The 19,716-nt window shown below is 44.3% G+C and overlaps 1 protein-coding gene across 4 annotated transcripts in view; it reads left to right on the forward strand.

The window, feature by feature from the left end:
• Positions 1–19,716, forward strand: part of MACROD2 (mono-ADP ribosylhydrolase 2) — a 1,544,544-nt gene that overhangs the window by 784,930 nt on the left and 739,898 nt on the right. For all 4 annotated transcript variants that reach the window (XM_063125349.1, XM_063125348.1, XM_063125350.1 and 1 more), the window contains one exon: positions 439–560. In XM_063125349.1, the coding sequence (XP_062981419.1) occupies positions 439–560 (122 nt within the window). The remainder of the gene's footprint in view (positions 1–438; positions 561–19,716) is intronic.

Raw genomic sequence — 19,716 nt, forward strand, 5'->3', positions numbered from 1 at the left:
TTTTCATCCCTATTGCCAATTTCTCTCCATAAGAAATTTTCCAGAAACTGGAAAGGATATAGTCAAAGCTTACCAAGTCATGTCATATCTATCTATCTATCTATCTATCTATCTATCTATCTATCTATCTGTCTATATCTATATCTCAACTTAAATGTGCTTCCTGAAAGAAGAAGTTGTGATCGACGAAGAAATTGCCGCAGTATCCACAAGGGAGTCTAAAATATAAACCAAAGATGAGTCAATATTGCAGGCTGCAGAAGCACAGACTGACAGTACAAAATGGCTGCTTTCTGTGATAACGTTTGTTGATTCTAATTATAGAGTTCTCTGCTATATCTGTTGTCTTCGGATATATCTGAATAGATTTACAAGATTTCCATTTGTCATTTTACATGATCTTTTTCAAGATTTGGTATTACTTTTTTTTCTTTGCAGATGTCATTCATACTGTGGGACCTATAGCACGAGGGCATATTAATGATAGCCATAAAGAAGACCTGGCAAACTGCTATAAAACCTCCCTGAAACTGGCAAAAGAGAACCTCATCAGATCGATTGTAAGTAATCAACAGTATCTAAAATTTTTTGATTGTCCTAGGGAAGGATTAATGGCAGGCTTCCACAAATCTCGAAACAAATAACAGTTCTTATTTGTTTTGTGTAAGTTGTATCATGGGAAAAACAACATGGGGAAATTGGATGTTAAATAATTTTTTAAAAAATTGGAAGGATGTATGGGTGGCTATTAGTTAATGCGGCAACCTTTAGATCAGGGATGGGCAATTTGTAGCCCTCCAAATGTTTTGACCTTCAAGTCCCATCATGCCTCACCATTGGCTATGCTAGCTAGGGCTGCTGGGAGCTGTAGGCCAAAACATCTGGAGGGGTACAAATTGCCTTGTAATTTTCATCAGGAGATGTCCAATTCCTCTGCCATTTCTTGAGCACAAATTCTGCCTTTGTTCTAGCCAGATCTTCTTCGTGGTCTCTATGCATCACACATATGGGCTTTGCGCCTGCGCAGAGACCAGACCGGAACCTTCTCTAGCTGAGTGGAACGTTTTTGGCGGGAACCCCTCCCCCATGCTACCGCGCATGTCCATGGGGTTCCCGCCCTTACCTCAGTTCTTCGTCGTCCGCCATTGTGCCTAGACCGAAAAACTTAACCTCTAGCGTTTTCTTCTATTATTACTCTTAAAATATTTTCTAGCTTACCTCTTTCCTCAGCTTTCTTCTTTTTCGTCCTTTCTCTCTCGTATCTATATAAAAAAATAAAAATTAAAAATTATTATATCTTCTTTTGTAGATAGTTTTTCTCTCAGCGACTACGGTCGCAACTGTCGCATGGCAGTAAAGGCTCCGTTCCGCAAGTGCGTCAAGTGCGGGGCCAAACTACCTCCAACGGACGGACACTCCCTTTGTGTCCTTTGTTTAGGAGAAGGCCATATTGTAGAGGCGTGCCACCATTGCATGTCCTTTACAAAGCAGACCAGAAAGAACAGGGCAGATCGCCTACGCTCAATACTGTGGGAAAAAGCCCTCAGCGCTACAGAACCACCGATGGATAAAACAGCATCGAAGACCGTTTCTGACCGAAGCACAGAGCCGAGTGCGCAAGCCAGAGCAATTGATAGGGCACAGATACCCCTGACGCCTGGCCGGTCTTTGGCAAGTTCTGCAGCCAAGAAAATTTCTAAAAAGGCCAGAACGCCAAAATCCTCCATTGAAATGGAGAAGAAAAAGAAAAAGAAGAAGACGACTACGGAGAAACCCTCTCGTGGCTCTCCTCGACCATCCGAGCCCCCTCGAAGGCAAACAACTCCTCCTGCCGCCGTTTCGGTATCGAGGCATGTCTCGATGCCGAGACCCCAGTCGATACCGAGGAACACGGTACCGATACACCCTCCCAGTTTATCAGACGGTGAGTTACGAGACTCGGCATCAGCAGCCTCGGCACAGGAGCCTGTAAGACTGCAAGCGTCCCAGGATATAATCCCCTTGCAGGTGTCGCCTAGACGAACACCGAGGCGTGATTGGGACAGGGTCTCCCAGTATTCTGAGCCCCAAGGCAGGCAGAGCTTCTACGATTGGAATCGTTACCGACCCCAAAGATATTACCATTCCGACCAGGGTTATCAATATCCACAGGAGGAATGTTTTGCCCAACCTCCACCTACTACCAGGGTCTGCCAATTGCCGCTACGGCCTCCATCAGCATACCAATCTCCGTCTCGACGCCAAAGCCGCTCTTCAACACCAGCCTCTGCAACTGTCATGGTACCGACAGAGCAGGAGCTAGTTCAACCAGCACAACAGCAAATGCAACTGGTTACTGTTTCATCGCCGGAGGGTAACTACCCATCTGACTCTGACTCGGTACAGTCAGTAGCAGCATCCGTACCATCGCCAAATGATGCTGTGCATGGAGAAGATCCCTCATCACCATCGGATGATATGGTGAGGTTTTCGGACCACATGTTAAGAATGGCCAGGGCACTAGGCTTAGATCTTGAACAAGCAGACGAGCCGGTGATCGACCCCATCTATGATGTTTTTCAAACAAAAACCAATTCTACAATTGCGATCCCATTCCCTCCAGCACTCAAGCAAACAGCGCAACTATCATGGGAGACACCGGCTATGACACAATCGACTTCAAAGAGATTGGAGACCCTTTATCGTATTCAGGTGCGGGATGCGGGATTCTTAATCAAGCACCCAAAACCAAATTCGATCGTGGTGGAGTCAGCTCAGGGTCAATCACAGAGAGCCCATTCCGCTCCCGTATATAAAGAGGGCAGGAAGCTAGATTTAGCAGGAAGAAAGATCTACTCTGCAGCGTCCCTCGGTATCAAAGCCTCAACTTATGAAGCAACAATGGCAAGATACCAGCTCTTCCTCTGGGAGAAAGTGGGGTCACTATGTGACTACCTCCCAGAGGATAAAAGAGATTTAGCGAGGGTCTTCCAATCGGAGGCTTCGGCAATTGCAAGGCAACAATTATCGACGGCAAGACACCAGGTCGATTGCCACTCAAAGAATATGATGGGGGCCATATCTTTGAGGAGGCATGCCTGGCTACGATCAGCCAACCTTCCGACCGAGACAAAGGCTAGAATTGAAAACATGCCCTTCGATGGCGAAGGCTTGTTTAATTCAAATACCGACGAGACCTTAGATTCCATCTATAAGGCTCGTACGACGGCTAAAAAAATGGGGTTTTCTGCTCCTCCTGTACAGTACAAACCCAGAAGATGGACAAGGCCACGTGTACAACATCAATATCAGCAACGGCCTCAATATCAGCAGCCGAGGCAGCAGCAACAACTTCAAAGGAAGCGGCCTTACCAGAGCCGATTCCAGCAAGAAAAACGTCAGCCCGACTTCTCAAAGAAGCAGCGGGTTTGACTCTTCGGTACCAGATCCACCTCCCTTTGCGAACCGCCTAGCACCCCATTACCATCAATGGGAGTCAATAACAACAGACTCCTGGGTGCTCACTATCATCAACTCGGGCTATGCCATCGAGCTCGATGTCCTTCCTCCTTTTTCGGGGGTGAAAGTAACGGCGCCATCCCCTCCTCTGCTGCTCGAGGTACAGACCTTACTAGCGAAGGGAGCCATCTCTCCCGTACCCGCAGAGGAACTCAACCAGGGATTTTTCTCCCGATACTTCACGGTCCCGAAGAAAGATGGAGGTCTTCGACCGATCATGGACTTAAGACAATTGAACAAATTCATCACCCCGAGGAAGTTCCGTATGACAACGGTTACTTCGATTTTGCAGCTCCTACACAAAGGGGTTTGGTTCGCAGTGGTGGATCTGAAGGATGCGTACTTCCATATCTCCATCAGGAAGTCGCATCAAGCTTACCTTCGGTTTTCCATCGGTACAGCCCAGTACCAATTCACCGTTCTTCTGTTTTGGGTTGGCCACTGCACCGAGGGTCTTCACGAAAGTCATGGCGGTGGTGTGCGCCCACCTAAGACAGAAAGGAATATTCATTTATCCATACCTCGACGACTGGCTTCTGGTAGCGGACAACAGCGAGACGCTCCAGTCAGATATTCTAACCACCCTCAACCTGTTGGACTCATTGGGTCTGTGGGTCAACGAGGAGAAATCCATCTTGACTCCACAGCAGAGACTGGACTTCATAGGGGTAACCCTCTCATCTCGAGACGGACGAGCATACTTACCGTCGACCAGGGCGAACACCTTACAGCAGTTAGCCATCGATACCGAGAGCCGCCGAAAAGTTGCGGCATGGACAATTCAGAGACTATTAGGTCTGATGGCGGCTACTACGGCAGTCGTCAGATTTGCAAGACTCAGAATGAGGATATTGCAGGCCTGGTTTTTGAGAACTTTCGATCTCCGGCACGATGCTCGACGAGCTTACCTTTCGATACCGAAGCAAGTGAGGCATCTCTGAAATGGTGGTTCTTGTATCGACGCTTCTGGAGGGCGTTCCATTCCAACAACAGGCGCCCTCGGTAACGATCACAACGGATGCATCCCTAGAAGGATGGGGAGCTCATTGCAACTCCCTTACCGCTCAAGGTCGCTGGCCTCGATCACAGAGAGAACATCATATCAATCATCTCGAACTCTTGGCAGTAGAAAATGCAGTAAAGACATTTGCACAAATGATCGAGGGCCAGAATGTCTTGATCGCGACAGACAATACCACCGTAGTGGCTTACATCAACAGGCAGGGTGGAACAAGATCGCACTCCTTGAACCGTTCTGCACTCAGGATCTGGAACTGGTGCATAAAGAAAAAGACTTACCTGACTGCGATCCATGTAGCCGGCAAGGACAACATCATTGCGGACTCCCTCAGCAGGTCCTTCCATGTCGACCACGAGTGGGAGCTCTATGCCGAGGTCCGAGACGATCTTTTTCGGTACTGGGGCCTCCCTGCTGTCGATGTCTTCGCTACCGAAGACAACGCAGTCTGTACAAGGTTTTGCAGCAGGGCAGGAAGAGGAAAGCACTCGTTAGGAGACGCTTTCACCAGGACTTGGAGAGGGAATCTACTGTACATCTTCCCACCCTTTCCACTATTGACGAAGGTGTTAGCCAAGATCCAGATGGACAACTCGAACTGCATCTTGATCACACCATGGTGGCCTCGACAAACGTGGTTCTCGCACGCCCTTCGACTATCGAACGGGGATTACATCAGGCTCCCGTCGATGCCGAAGCTACTGTCTCGACACCAGGGCAGGGTTCGACACGCAGATTTGTCGACCCTCAAGTTGACCGCATGGAAGATAACAGCCATGCCTCCTCTTCCACCAAGGACCTAACTGTAGACCACATTATTTTAGCAGCCCTAAAGCTTTCCACGAGGAAATCTTATGCGACAAAATGGCAAAAATTCCAAAAGTTCGCTGCGAAGAATAATCAGACACCAGAATCTTGCCGTATAAGTTTGATCCTCAATTATTTGTTGACACTCTTCCAGCAGGGACTCAAACTTACTTCTATTAGAGTCCATTTGGCAGCTATTACGTCTTTTCATCGAGGAGTGGATGGTTTTACACCTTTTGCTCATCCAACAACCAAAAAATTCCTAAAGGGACTCAAAAATACAATACCAGCTGTAAAATGTATTGTTCCACCATGGAGCCTGTCAGTTGTGCTACAGGCATTGACACGCAAACCCTTTGAGCCTATGGCTTCGACAGATTTTAGGCTTCTAACTTTAAAGACTGTCTTTTTAGTAGCCATTACATCAGCAAGACGTGCAAGTGAGCTTAAAGCTCTCAGGATAGATGTTCCATACACTATCTTTCATAAGGATAAGGTTGTGCTACGCACAGACCCAACCTTCTTACCTAAGGTAGTGCAAGCTTTTAAAACTTGATGTTTTATACTAACTTTATACTGTTAGTTTTACCCTACCCTGTGCCTGTTTGCATTCTCTTCCCCTCCTAATTGTTTTACTATGATTTTATTAGATTGTAAGCCTATGCGGCAGAGTCTTGCTATTTACTGTTTTACTCTGTACAGCACCATGTACATTGATGGTGCTATATAAATAATAATAATAATAATAATAATAATAATAATAATAATAATAATCTGTCCCAGCATGTTACTCTTCCTGCTTTCTTTCCTAACCCAACAACACCTCTTGAGTCTTCTTTGCATACTCTCGATGTAAGAAGGGCTCTTGCTTTTTACAAAGCCAGGACAGAGAGTTTTAGGAAAACTAAACAACTATTCATTTGTTATGGTGAGCCTTCTAAGGGACTCCCTGTGTCTTGCCAGGGACTGTCACGCTGGATAGTAGAGACAATTGAATTAGCCTACTCTATTTCTAAATTAGAGTTAGTGAAACCTGTGACAGCTCATTCTACCAGAGCCGTCTCAACATCGGTTGCCTTCACCAGAGGTGTTCCCTTGGCAGAAGTCTGTAGAGCTGCAACGTGGTCCACTCCGTCCACGTTTGTCAAGCACTACAGTCTGGACACCCGTGCGAGGCAGGACTGCTCATTTGGGAGGACAGTACTTTCTGAGATCTTCAGATGATACACCAACCCACCTCCAAAGGTATGTCAGCTTGCTACTCGCCCATATGTGTGATGCATAGAGACCACGAAGAAGAAATGCAGGTTGCTTACCTGTAACTGTAGTTCTTCGAGTGGTCATCTATGCATTCACACAACCCACCCGCCATCCCCACTTGGTGGTGTGAGACTTATAAATGACACTGTTATATTGTGGAATGTACTTTATTTTATTTACACTCATGTTTATGGGGGCACAATGTCGGACTCCTGTAAACTGAGGTAAGGGCGGGAACCCCATGGACGTGCGCGATAGCGTGGGGGAGGGGTTCCCGCCAAAAACGTTCCACTCAGCTAGAGAAGGTTCCGGTCTGGTCTCTGCGCAGGCGCAAAGCCCATATGTGTGAATGCATAGATGACCACTCGAAGAACTACAGTTACAGGTAAGCAACCTGCATTTCTCTTTGGCGATGAAGGCAATTAGAAAAGCCGAGTTTGCTGGGCCAAAGCAAAAAGTTATATCCTTTGTGATCCAATGCTTTGTAGCTCAGCTCAACTCAATTGAAAACTGTATAGGCAGCTTCCCTAAGCATCCAGCATTTCCTGATTATCAGGTGACTATAGCAACCAAAACAATTGGAGAGTCAGCTTTCCCTATAGCTGGAGTTGCCATCCAATTACAAAGTTCCTATTCAGGACATCCAATTACAAGGTTCCTATTCAGGGACAGCATGGAACAATATCAAATAACTTTCTTGCAAAGCAAAATTAATTCCGATAGGACTGTCCGAATTTCTTGATGGAGATGGTGGTACTTCCATGTAGTTTTGTCTATGTAAAGACAGGCAGGAGAGTTGAATAGAGCTAGCTAGTTTTGCATATTAGGACCCATCACCTAACATACCCAAGCGGTTCCCAGATAGCTATCTGGGAGATAGTAATTCAGTGACTGAAAGAACAATTTAAAATCCACCTAATCTTAAACAGAAGGAAGCCATCAGGGAAATGCCACTTACCCCAGACATAATTAACATGCATTGAGTTAATTAAAAGCTACTGTTTTGGCTGCTAGCATAGGATGGCTTTTTAAATGGATTACATGGATTCAGGTCTACCAACAAATAGCCAAAGTTTTCAAAAATGGAATCTCTATAGTAAAGACGCATTATATCGCTGATAACCTGATGTTGGTGGCAAGCTACAGGAGCAGCTATATTAAACTTGTTACAGAGGGAGGTTTGGAAAAGCTACTTCTCTCTCTCACCCAAATGTATGGAGGTAGCTTTTACTTACCAGCAGGTCAACTCTACCCCACTAGAACACTGCTATGGGAGAGAACCTTGAGAGACTTTAGCCATCCAAGGTTGCACCCTTAATGTACATAGCTGCTCTTGTTTGTTTATTTAAAGCATGTCTACCTCACTCTTCAGCCAAAAAGGCCCCTAGAGTGATTTGTACACCATCAGTGAAAACAAGAGAATCTGTACTCACAGGCTTGCAGTCTAACAATGGTCAAACAGAAGAGAAATTTCTTGACCCATTAAAACCAAAAGAGAAAAAAGGAATTGGAGAAGGACTACTAAGCTTCCAGAAGAGATTGGTACTATATTGTTAAAATGATTTCTAAGACATAGTTAAAACTTCACAACAAATGGTATAAACACAGGTAAATTTGGGAACAAAAACCTCACAGTTTATACAAAATGTGTTGCAGCCAAGTCAGGTAAAACTTATCTAAACCTGTTACAAATTTCAATCTCAAAATACAAGGGCAATCTGTTAAAATTGATATTGTTGTTTGCAAAACATGTTTTGACTGGATAAGCTTCTTCAGTGGCAGATTTTTAAAACTTCAAATGATTTCTTCCAAATGGATCCAGATATTCAGTATTCAAACTAGGATAAATGCTTTTGGGGAATCAAGTAAAAAAAAATACTGGTTTTCAGTTTTACTAATCATTTTCAATTTGTTTGTTATTAATCCTTTACCATCAACATTATTTCAAATAAAGCTCTCCATGTAGTTATGACTACATTTAGATCCAGTCTCACTGAAATCAGTGGAGTTTACTTTTGAGTCGACATGTAAAGAATTGCATTGTTACAATGATTCTATGTAACAGGTTTATATATCATTATTGTGAAGTACAAAAGATTTCTCAATACCTTTCTCAGGCCAACTCATATATACTATGGGCATGTCTACACCTGCCTTTCCCCCCCGGGATTGTCCCTGTGAATCCAACTGACACACAGGGGATCCTGGGAGCAGGCAGGGACAATCCCTCCATTTTCCTGGGATAATCCTTAGGTGTAGAAAGGGCCTAAGTTTATTCTTCCATAGGCATGGTGGTAAATATATTGTGCTTGTGATAGAGATCCATATTCATAAATACTTCAATGTTGCATTTTGTGTTTTACATTTTTCTATATTAGGCAGAAATATTATAAGTAGAAACTATAAGTATTGTAAAGAAATAAAAAAAATTCCTTGCTTTTAGCATGGAACATAAATAAACCAAAGATGTTGTACGATTATATTTAGTTACTAAGAATGTTCAGCTGTGGATGGAGTCAGGAATCCTCAGACACATAAAATAGTTCCAGTTTTGGGTTATGGAGTCTCAAGAAGAGAAAGAGGAGTAAGAATGGATTGCAGAGGTTTAGAGGTGGAATTAGGATTGTTGTGAGCATCGCACTGGGTCCGTGAGTGCAGCAGACCCCACCCCACCCACATCCGGCCCTCATGGACCCAGTCGAATGCTCCGGCAGAGAGTGTGTACCCTTTCCGAGTACGTGGGGCCTTGGCAAGTGTTCAGCATCCTCTTGAAGTCACAACTCCAATTTTGGTCTTTAGCATTCAGTATCTGGAGAGAGATTAGACACTTGTGTCTGTCTGGAAAAGAAACCAGAGGAACGCTTATCACATTCTGTCTTTAAAACTGGTTGGAATTATTCTTAGGTTGTCATAGGTTTGTATAATGTTTTATGTTTACTGTGTAAACTGGGAGATACCTTTGGAAAGAGAGGCAGTTTTATAAATCTTTAAATAACAAATTACCTAGTTGGCTGCCTGTCTGAATCCATTCAGTGAAGAAATAAATACCAGCAGCTGGCAAAACACATTTGTCTGAAATTTCTGAACAACCTCAAAGGACTATGTGGAGAACTGCTTGGTTGCTGACACAGTATCTCTAGTGGACTACTAGAGATATTGCCTCACTACTAATGTATCCTGGTGATTAATTTCGTCCATTGTGGTCAGTATAGTTTTAGAATACAGAGTGTGTATAAAACTATCTACCGACACTCACATACTGTGCCAGAAGCCTACTTTTCTGTAGTACTTGACAGGGCCCACAGGGCCTGAAACAATGCTAATATACTGAAATGTCTTCATACATCAAGGCTCCCTTTCCCCATCTTCTTCCTTCAGCCCCGGCATGTGGTTGACATGTGCTCATGCTGAAGTGTCAGCCAAAGACTGAAGTATTGCTCAACTGCACGTCTGAGGGGTATGCAGACAACAAGGGCTGAACATGAAGCAAAAAGGATTATCTAAAATTCACTATGAAAACAGGATATAAAGTTAGCGTTGTCTCTCTTTCATCTGCAAGGCAGTCATTTGTCAAGGCTGTTATGGAAATAGAAAAGTTTTATACACAGAAAGTAACTGAGCTGTGAAAAAGTCAGACTTCTGTGCAATATGCAATAATACTAATATCTACCATGGCCTTTATCATACTGTGGTTGCATTGATTTGTAACTTAGTATCTAAGATCCCGTTGAACCATAATTTCTGTCCCATTAACTGTGTTTTGGTAATGGGGAAGAATGGATTACTGATCCCTCCCAGAAAAGTTACTCCCATGTTTCAACTGCTCCTATGTAGATAGTATTGTTTCCCTAACAATTTGTGCATGCAAGGCGGACTTTGGTGGTGGTGTTTTTTAGAAACCACTTTCCGTCCTTAAATCTTTTTCAGGCGCTGTCACAGCTGACCCTGCATCAAATGGGAATTAAGACTGATGTATATAAGCTGAAGGAAATCCACAAGAAATGTGGGTTAGTTAGATACCTGGAGGGATCAGAAAAGCAAGTGAAATCAAAACTGTATGTTAATAAAATACCAAAGGGAATTCAAAATAGCCTCCAGTGAAAGTAGTCTGCCTAATCTAAATGGAATCCATTAATGTCCAATTTGTATATTGAAATTGGAGTCTCTCCTCTTGCAGATTAGTGATATTAATTGGCAATAAAGACAACCACATAATTTAAAACAGTAATGATAAGCCTAAATTGAAACTCTGTGGCATGGTCAGCAGTCCATCAGGTTTAAATGCCCCAGGTAGGTTAGCTGAATTGCATGGGGCGTTGTTGCACTGGTGATTGGCAGCTCAGACAGGTACACCACTAGCATGCGAATGCTTCATGCGAATGGACCGACACTCATGGTTAGTACATTTAAATGTGACAAGATGTCTGTAGAATAGTTATGTGGTCCAGATCACATATAATTAGGTTCTGACCTCAATCAGAGAGGTGGGAAAACAAGACTTCCTTCCTTCCTCACCATCAACAACAACAAATGAAGCCAGCATCCAATTAATAGCTGCCTGCAAGATAGCTGATAAGATTTAAAGCCATGGTCTCCTTTCTTGCTAAGACAGTTCCTATCTTAATATTCATTTGAAGCCTAACTTGAAATTTTAATATTTATATTAAGCATTATGTGATCTCTCTACCTTGCCTTGCAATTATTAAGCCACCTGAAAATGGGGTGGCATATGGTGACAGGGTCCTTCACTATATTTGTTTGCCACTTCAAACCACTAGAATGGCTTTGCATTCTTAAATTTTAATTTCCTCCTAGTCTAGAATTACATTAAGGAGCTGTCAAGTAGATTGTATTTTCTTATACCCTTTTCCAGCTGAGAATGTTCCCCAAGTAATGAGTTTCTAGTCTGAAAAGCCTCAGCGTTGGCTTTATTCTGTCACCTGACGTTTCTGATGGAAGCTTCCATCCATCAGTCATGAGATTCACTTTGAAGGGAGCTGCCGAAGCGTCATCTTCACCAGCACTTGAAAGAATTTGCCTGAGAGACATCCGTTTAAAGACGTTTCCAGATGGTGGGCTTCTAGCAGTCCCAGTCAAAAAGGCAGTGCACAGCTGTTCTGTTGTTCCCTCCTTAGTGGATTGTTTTCTGGTAAGAAGAAAGAAGGAAGAGCCAGTGGGAAAACGTGGGAGGTTACAAATGGAAGGTGGCATCATCTGGAACCCCACAGAGTCCCATGAATGAGGCAGTGTGGTTTCACAATAAAAGCCTCATCTAGAAATACCCTGGGATATTATCTATATTGGTTGATTTCACAATCTGCCTTCTATAGATAGAAAGGCGCCATCCATCCATGGAAGACTTCTGATCCAGTGGAGCATTTCAACGTGTTGAACAGTGGAAGAGGTTACCTTTAACTATCTCCCCTTGCAATCCCTATCGAACCCTGTGGAACAGCATGGAAAGAGGCACTGGGAGCTGCGGTGTGTGTGTGTGTGTGTGCGTGTGCGTGTGTGTGTATCCCTTCCCTCCACTGGCCAAAGCATCCTGGGCTTAATTCCACCCAGGGAGTGTTCCTGCTGGCAGGTGGAAATGCTGGAACAAAGCCATTAGTCTTATATTTTAAAATATTTATTTTACAGCTTGATCCTATGCATATTTCTTTGGAATAAACAAATTCCCAATGGGTCCCATGGGGCTTACCTGCTATTGAATTGACTCAGAATTAGTCTTAATTTCTCACTCTTTCCCCTAAATACAGGTACTTCTTTCCCATCTTTATGATATAGACAAGCTGTGGGATTTAATCAGCAGTGCCAACTGCGATTAATGTTGCTGCATTGTATGATGAAACTATAGTGCATGGTGGAATATTATCCAGGCTTTGTGGGGGGTTGTTTTAGTGGGGAGAGGGGATGGTGATGAACAGAACGTCTCGTATTTGTAGGAGTGGAGTTGATGTCTTCTGGTGGAGTGCTTGTGAGGTTTCTGAGGAGGTAAATGTTAGTGATGTGCCCTTCCTGATAAATACTGTTCATTGTTAATGCAAAGAGTTCTCCTTTTGGGGGCAAAGTGCCTTTTCACCATAGCTCCCAACGCTAAAGTTCTCGCTTATGCATTTTTACGGTCTTCAAGCATGATGTAGCCCTGTTTGTGATGTGTGTTCTCTGGCTGTGGTGTATATACTGCTCTTGGTGCACTGTTACCATTTCCTCCACGGTGGCTGCAGAGTTGGGGTGGGTGGGAATTTGGGATTTTCCCTCTTATATCACTGTCAGCACAATGTTTTAGCCATTGCCAGAGGTGAAACCAATGTTTGAAGGCGCATAGGCTTCAAAGTCCTGCTCCTCCTATGTTACCCATTTTGGGCCTTTTACCTGTGTAGTTGTGCCAATTGTGTGGTTACACCAGCATGACTGTAGTGCAACACTAGGATGGGTCCCTGCCACTAGCATATCTATAATATATGTTGGCAGAAGAGGACTTAACAGATAGTCTATCCTTATCTAGTCAGTGTAGCTTGAGTATAGATTGCTTTGTTATATTAAAAATACAGCCCTATTATAAAAGGCGATAGCTTGAATCCAATGGTGTTGTTTCGCCAACAGAAAGGAAACTGCTGACAGAATGGATTTGCCTTCCACGTTGCAGCCCCCACCCCCAGATCTGTTCTGAAAAGCTTCCAGGATTCTCCTGAGCAGATTGGAGGGGGGGCACACAGGAGCTGCAGGAGTAGGAGAGCATGGGGAAAAGTGAACATCCTGTCGTGGAAGTGGACTTCCGCTTGCATGACACTGGAACCAAACGAATGTGTTTGAATTGGCCAATAGTATTTTTATGATATAAAGACTATGATCAGATGGGGGGGGAATCACATTTCCTTACCGTCGCTTCCCCCCCTTTTCTGTACCCATGATACTTCCTCTTTCTTTACACATGGAAAGAAAGAGGAAGTAAAGAATGACCACGCAGTCCATTCAGTGGCTGTTTTTATTGCGCGGCTTTTCCTGCACACAACAGGAAAAGGCGGAACACTTTTTTAAAAAAACGGGTTTAAAGGGGTCTATTTTGTGATGGATAAAAGGCAAGAAGGAGTGGGAGATGTATGGGAGGCAGATGTCATCGTCAAAAAGACCCGGGAACATCCCTAAGTGGGGAGTAACAAGTGTGCGATAAAACGCTTGTCTTATGACGCTCCTAGAGTAATACTGCCATAGGTACTCCATGTAGCAAAGGGTACGTTTTGAATCTGTGCACCAAGCATGTGGACGTTAAGCTGGCACTTTGCTGTATACATGATTTACTATTATTCCTATGGGATCATATTCCATCCTTAAAAATAGGTAACTCCTTTTAGTCACCCATCAATCTGAGCTTTATATATATATATATATATATATATATATATATATATATATATACACAACACACACACACACACACACACATATACATACACACACACACACACACACACACACACACATGCTCTGTCTGGTTCTTCAAAGAACGCCGTATGAGACTTAAGCAGCTCCCTAAGCCTCAATGAATTTAACATACATTAAGCTATGAATTTCCTCACTGTATTGGACCAAGAGGGTGTGTTTAGAATTTCATTAAAATACCTTTTGAAATGGCTTCGTTTTACCCACAGGACATCTTGTGCACTTTTGTAATTTGCAAGTTGCAAACTGTAAACAAGAGCGTTTTTTATTTAAAGACCCTGAAGAGAAATAGTTGAGAAAAGCAGCAACAAGCAGGGCTTTGTTTTAACATATGACTGGAGCCTCTGAGAAATGTGAAACGAGGCAAGAGTTATATTACTAGTAAAACAGGAAGAGAGAACCTTGCAGATCAAACTACTAGCATGTAAGTGCAGCGACTCTGGAATGTACTTTATTGCTTTCTTTCTTTTTTCAATTTGAAAATCCACTGAATTAGAGGGGTATAGATTTCCTTAAAAATACTTTGACATATTGGGGTGGAGTGTGGGGGGTAGAATTAGGTGCTATATATTTACATAGACTTTCCTTCGAAAAAGCATGAATCGATTTTCATTGCTAAATACGAGGATGTTCAGTTTTAAAGGTGACAATTATTTTCAACGAATACTTACCTAAGTCTTAGAAAAGAGGATTGTCAATAGTGTGTCACACACACACGCACACACACTTTCCCCAAGGAGTAGAAAGCTCAGAGCAGTCATTGTATGTATGGCAAATTGTCTTCAGAGGTGAGCGCATTGGAACTTTAATGGCATAAAGGTCTTAATTTTAAAATGTACAGGTTGAGAAAGATGGGTGTGGGGTGTGGGGCTGCAGCCTCTAGGACCGAAGGTGGATAGCCTTGGGTGCTAGACAAAAGCGAGGGGATGCGAACCATAGCTGATTGGCGGAGCACCTGCTTTGCCTGCTGCAGAAGGTCCCATGTTCAAGCCCCGGCATCTCCAGCTAGGCCTGGAAAAAGGCATGCCTGTAATCCCAGAGAGATTTTATAACGTTAGGCATTATAAGAAAAGGAATTGAGAATAAAATGGCCAGCATCATACTGCCCTTATACAAATCGATGGTGCGACCACACTTAGAATACTGTGCACAGTTCTGGTCACCACACCTAAAAAAGGATATTATAGAGCTGGAAAAAGTGCAGAAAAGAGCAACTAAAATGATTAAGGGGCTGGAACATCTCCCCTATGAGGGAAGGTTACATTAACTGGGATAGTTTAGCTTGGAAAAAAGGAGGCTAAGGGGAGACATGATAGAGGTGTACAAAATGATGCATGGTATGGAGAATGTGGATAGGGAGACATTTTTCTCCCTCTCTCACTATTCTTGAACCCAGGGTCATCCCATGAAGCTGACTGGTGGGAGATTCAGGACAAATAAAAGGAAGGACTTCTTCACATAGCACATACTTAGATTATGGAACTCCTTAACACAAGATGTAGTGATGGCCACCAATTTGGATAGCTTTAAAAGGGGGGTGGATAAATTCCTGGAGGCCAAGGTTATCAATGGCTACTTGCCCTGATAGTTGTGTGCTGCCTCCAGTAACAGACGCAGTAAGCCTGTGTGCACCAGTTGCTGGGGAACATGGGTGGGAGGGTGCTGTTGTACCATGTCCTGCTTGTTCATCCCTGGCCGATGGCTGGTTGGCCACTGTGTGAACAGAGTGCTGGACTAGATGGACCCTTGGTCTGACCCAGCATCAGGGCACTTCTTATGTTCTTAATGGCTGCCAGTTAATGTAGAAAATACCAAGCTAGATGGACCGATGAACTGTTTCAAGCAGCTCCCTAAGTACATGTAAAATCTGAAGTAGGAACATGTTGATTGCCCTTGCCAAGAGAAGCTTGAGTTTCAGATGCCTGCTTTAGAGTTGCAAAGAAAGGGCTCAGCACTTATGCATTCTTTCCCCTACATTTGGTGTAGGCTTCCACCTCTGAGAACTGTTGGCTGTCCTCCATGCACTTCACAACTTTCTGCCATACTTCTTTCAATGGAGAAAGACTCCATGCCGCCATTCCCCAACCTGGTGCCCAGCATCCTCCAGATTTTGGACTACAAGTCCCTGTATCCCTCAGCCAGCATCTATGGCTAGTTAGGGGTGCTGGGGGTGGTAATCCAATACATCTGGAGGATACCAGGGTGGGGGAGGCTGTGCTACACATTCCATATGGCTGAAAAGCCTGAACCATGAAATCTTCTTGAGTCATTTGCGTTCATGACTAGCTCTCAAATGGTACAGCTCAATCTCAAATGAAGAAAATAGCCAGAAATAATAAAGGGTAGTTGAGGTAAGTTAAGAACCCCACCCCACCCCACCCCTTTGGGCATCTCAGATGGAAAGAACTTTCAATTTTACCTAATTTAACATGACTCAGCTTTAGCCTTTTTTCAGAATTTATATTCAGATGTACAACAACATGTAAGCAGGGATGAACTGACTAACTCTGGCCTCAGCTAGACCTAGAGATCTCGTGATATATTTTTATCGCGAGATCTCCCCCTCTGTTTACACACGTGTGCAACAACTTTGGAAGGGGAGGATGTTGGGGCTGCCATTTTAAAAATTATTTTTCTTAAAGAAGAAGAGTGCACAAATGCTCATGAGCAGAAAGGTAGGGTTTTTTTTTAAAAAAAATTAAACTTAATTTCCCCCCTCCCCTCACCCCCGGGCGTGGGTCCTGGCTCCTCACGAGGAACTGGGACAACCCACGATGGCTGCCCACATGTTCTGCAGTCTCGGGATCATCCCAAGACTGCGGAAAAAGTGGGCCTAAAATGTAGGGCGAGATCCTGGGGCAAGGGAGGGATCATCCCTCCCTGAACCCGGGATCCCCTGTGCGTCATGTAGACGCACAGGGGCGATCCCGGGGATTGCGCCCCATCTAGCTAAGGCCTCTGCCTCCAACATCATGCAGGCTGATTAGCACCTGCAGTAAAGGTATCTGCTGTGTTCATACCGTAGGCATGGATGCTAGGGAGTGGGGCTAGTTGGCTTGCACATCAGTGGCAAAGCAAGTCATTGTATCTCCACTCCCTGTGGAAGCATTTGGGCTACATGTGAGTAAAAACAACATTCCTAACCCTTACCCTCCTTGTCTCTAATTTTGGGAATTTACAAAACAGTCTCACCGAACTTGTGGATAAATAAAATATCGGCACCCTCCTCATAATCTAATCACGCTTCCCTCTGCCTGTACTAGAAGGAAGCCTCTTCTGTATTCTCTCACTGCTACTGTTCTGAAACATACCAATTAGGCTTCCTGGGGCCTAATGGCCTGTGCTTCTAGCATATTCTATCTTGCCAGCAGTTCATTTGAAAACCCGAGAGCTTTAAGGGAGAAAATACGAATGCATAGAAAGTTTGTCTAAGTAAACATTCTCTGAAAGGAGAGCATTTTATGTTGGATTTTCTCGTTGAAAGATTTTTTATATTATTATTATGTGCTTGGGAGAAAGAGTGTGAGAATCAAGAAGAGATCCATGATTCACTACATTATACAGATGGATCCCCCTTTTTAGTGAGTAACCAGCAAAGTTTATTGTATCTTAACAGATTGCTATTACACACAAGTACAGTGAAAACCACTATACAATTTAAAACTCTACTTATGGACCATTAAAAGTTGAATAATTTCCCATTCAGCCTTTAAACTTGATAACATGCATCTGACGAGCATTGGCAAAGATTTAGGTGTTCTGAAAGGTATGTAGTTCTTCTTCGTGGTCTCTATGCATCACACATATGGGCTTTGCGCCTGCGCAGAGACCAGACCGGAACCTTCTCTAGCTGAGTGGAACGTTTTTGGCGGGAACCCCTCCCCCATGCTACCGCGCATGTCCATGGGGTTCCCGCCCTTACCTCAGTTCTTCGTCGTCCGCCATTGTGCCTAGACCGAAAAACTTAACCTCTAGCGTTTTCTTCTATTATTACTCTTAAAATATTTTCTAGCTTACCTCTTTCCTCAGCTTTCTTCTTTTTCGTCCTTTCTCTCTCGTATCTATATATAATTTTATTATTATTATTATTATTATATCTTCTTTTGTAGATAGTTTTTCTCTCAGCGACTACGGTCGCAACTGTCGCATGGCAGTAAAGGCTCCGTTCCGCAAGTGCGTCAAGTGCGGGGCCAAACTACCTCCAACGGACGGACACTCCCTTTGTGTCCTTTGTTTAGGAGAAGGCCATATTGTAGAGGCGTGCCACCATTGCATGTCCTTTACAAAGCAGACCAGAAAGAACAGGGCAGATCGCCTACGCTCAATACTGTGGGAAAAAGCCCTCAGGGCTACAGAACCACCGATGGATAAAACAGCATCGAAGACCGTTTCTGACCGAAGCACAGAGCCGAGTGTGCAAGCCAGAGCAATTGATAGGGCACAGATACCCCTGATGCCTGGCCAGTCTTTGGCAAGTTCTGCAGCCAAGAAAATTTCTAAAAAGGCCAGAACGCCAAAATCCTCCATTGAAATGGAGAAGAAAAAGAAAAAGAAGAAGACAACTACGGAGAAACCCTCTCGTGGCTCTCCTCGACCATCCGAGCCCCCTCGAAGGCAAACAACTCCTCCTGCCGCCGTTTCGGTATCGAGGCATGTCTCGACGCCGAGACCCCAGTCGATACCGAGGAACACGGTACCGATACACCCTCCCAGTTTATTGGACGGTGAGTTACGAGACTCGGCATCAGCAGCCTCGGCACGGGAGCCTGTAAGACTGCAAGCGTCCCAGGATATAATCCCCTTGCAGGTGTCGCCTAGACGAACACCGAGGCGTGATTGGGACAGGGTCTCCCAGTATTCTGAGCCCCAAGGCAGGCAGAGCTTCTACGATTGGGATCGTTAGCGACCCCAAAGATATTACCATTCCGACCAAGGTTATCAATATCCACAGGAGGAATGTTTTGCCCAACCTCCACCTACTACCAGGGTCTGCCAATTGCCGCTACGGCCTCCATCAGCATACCAATCTCCGTCTCGACGCCAAAGCCGCTCTTCAACACCAGCCGCTGCAACTGTCACGGTACTGACAGAGCAGGAGCTAGTTCAACCAGCACAACAGCAAATGCAACTGGTTACTGTTTCATCGCCGGAGGGTAACTACCCATCTGACTCCGACTCGGTACAGTCAGTAGCAGCATCCGTACCATCGCCAAATGATGCTGTGCATGGAGAAGATCCCTCATCACCATCGGATGATATGGTGAGGTTTTCGGACCACATGTTAAGAATGGCCAGGGCACTAGGCTTAGATCTTGAACAAGCAGACGAGCCAGTGATCGACCCCATCTATGATGTTTTTCAAACAAAAACCAATTCTACAATTGCGATCCCATTCCCTCCAGCACTCAAGCAAACAGCGCAACTATCATGGGAGACACCGGCTATGACACAATCGACTTCAAAGAGATTGGAGACCCTTTATCGTATTCAGGAGCGGGATGCGGGATTCTTAATCAAGCACCCAAAACCAAATTCAATCATGGTGGAGTCAGCTCAGGGTCAATCACAGAGAGCCCATTCCGCTCCCTTAGATAAAGAGGGCAGGAAGCTAGATTTAGCAGGAAGAAAGATCTACTCTGCAGCGTCCCTCGGTATCAAAGCCTCAACTTATGAAGCAACGATGGCAAGAT

This window comes from Elgaria multicarinata, chromosome 4, assembly GCF_023053635.1.
Source record: "Elgaria multicarinata webbii isolate HBS135686 ecotype San Diego chromosome 4, rElgMul1.1.pri, whole genome shotgun sequence".
Taxonomy (NCBI): domain Eukaryota; kingdom Metazoa; phylum Chordata; class Lepidosauria; order Squamata; family Anguidae; genus Elgaria; species Elgaria multicarinata.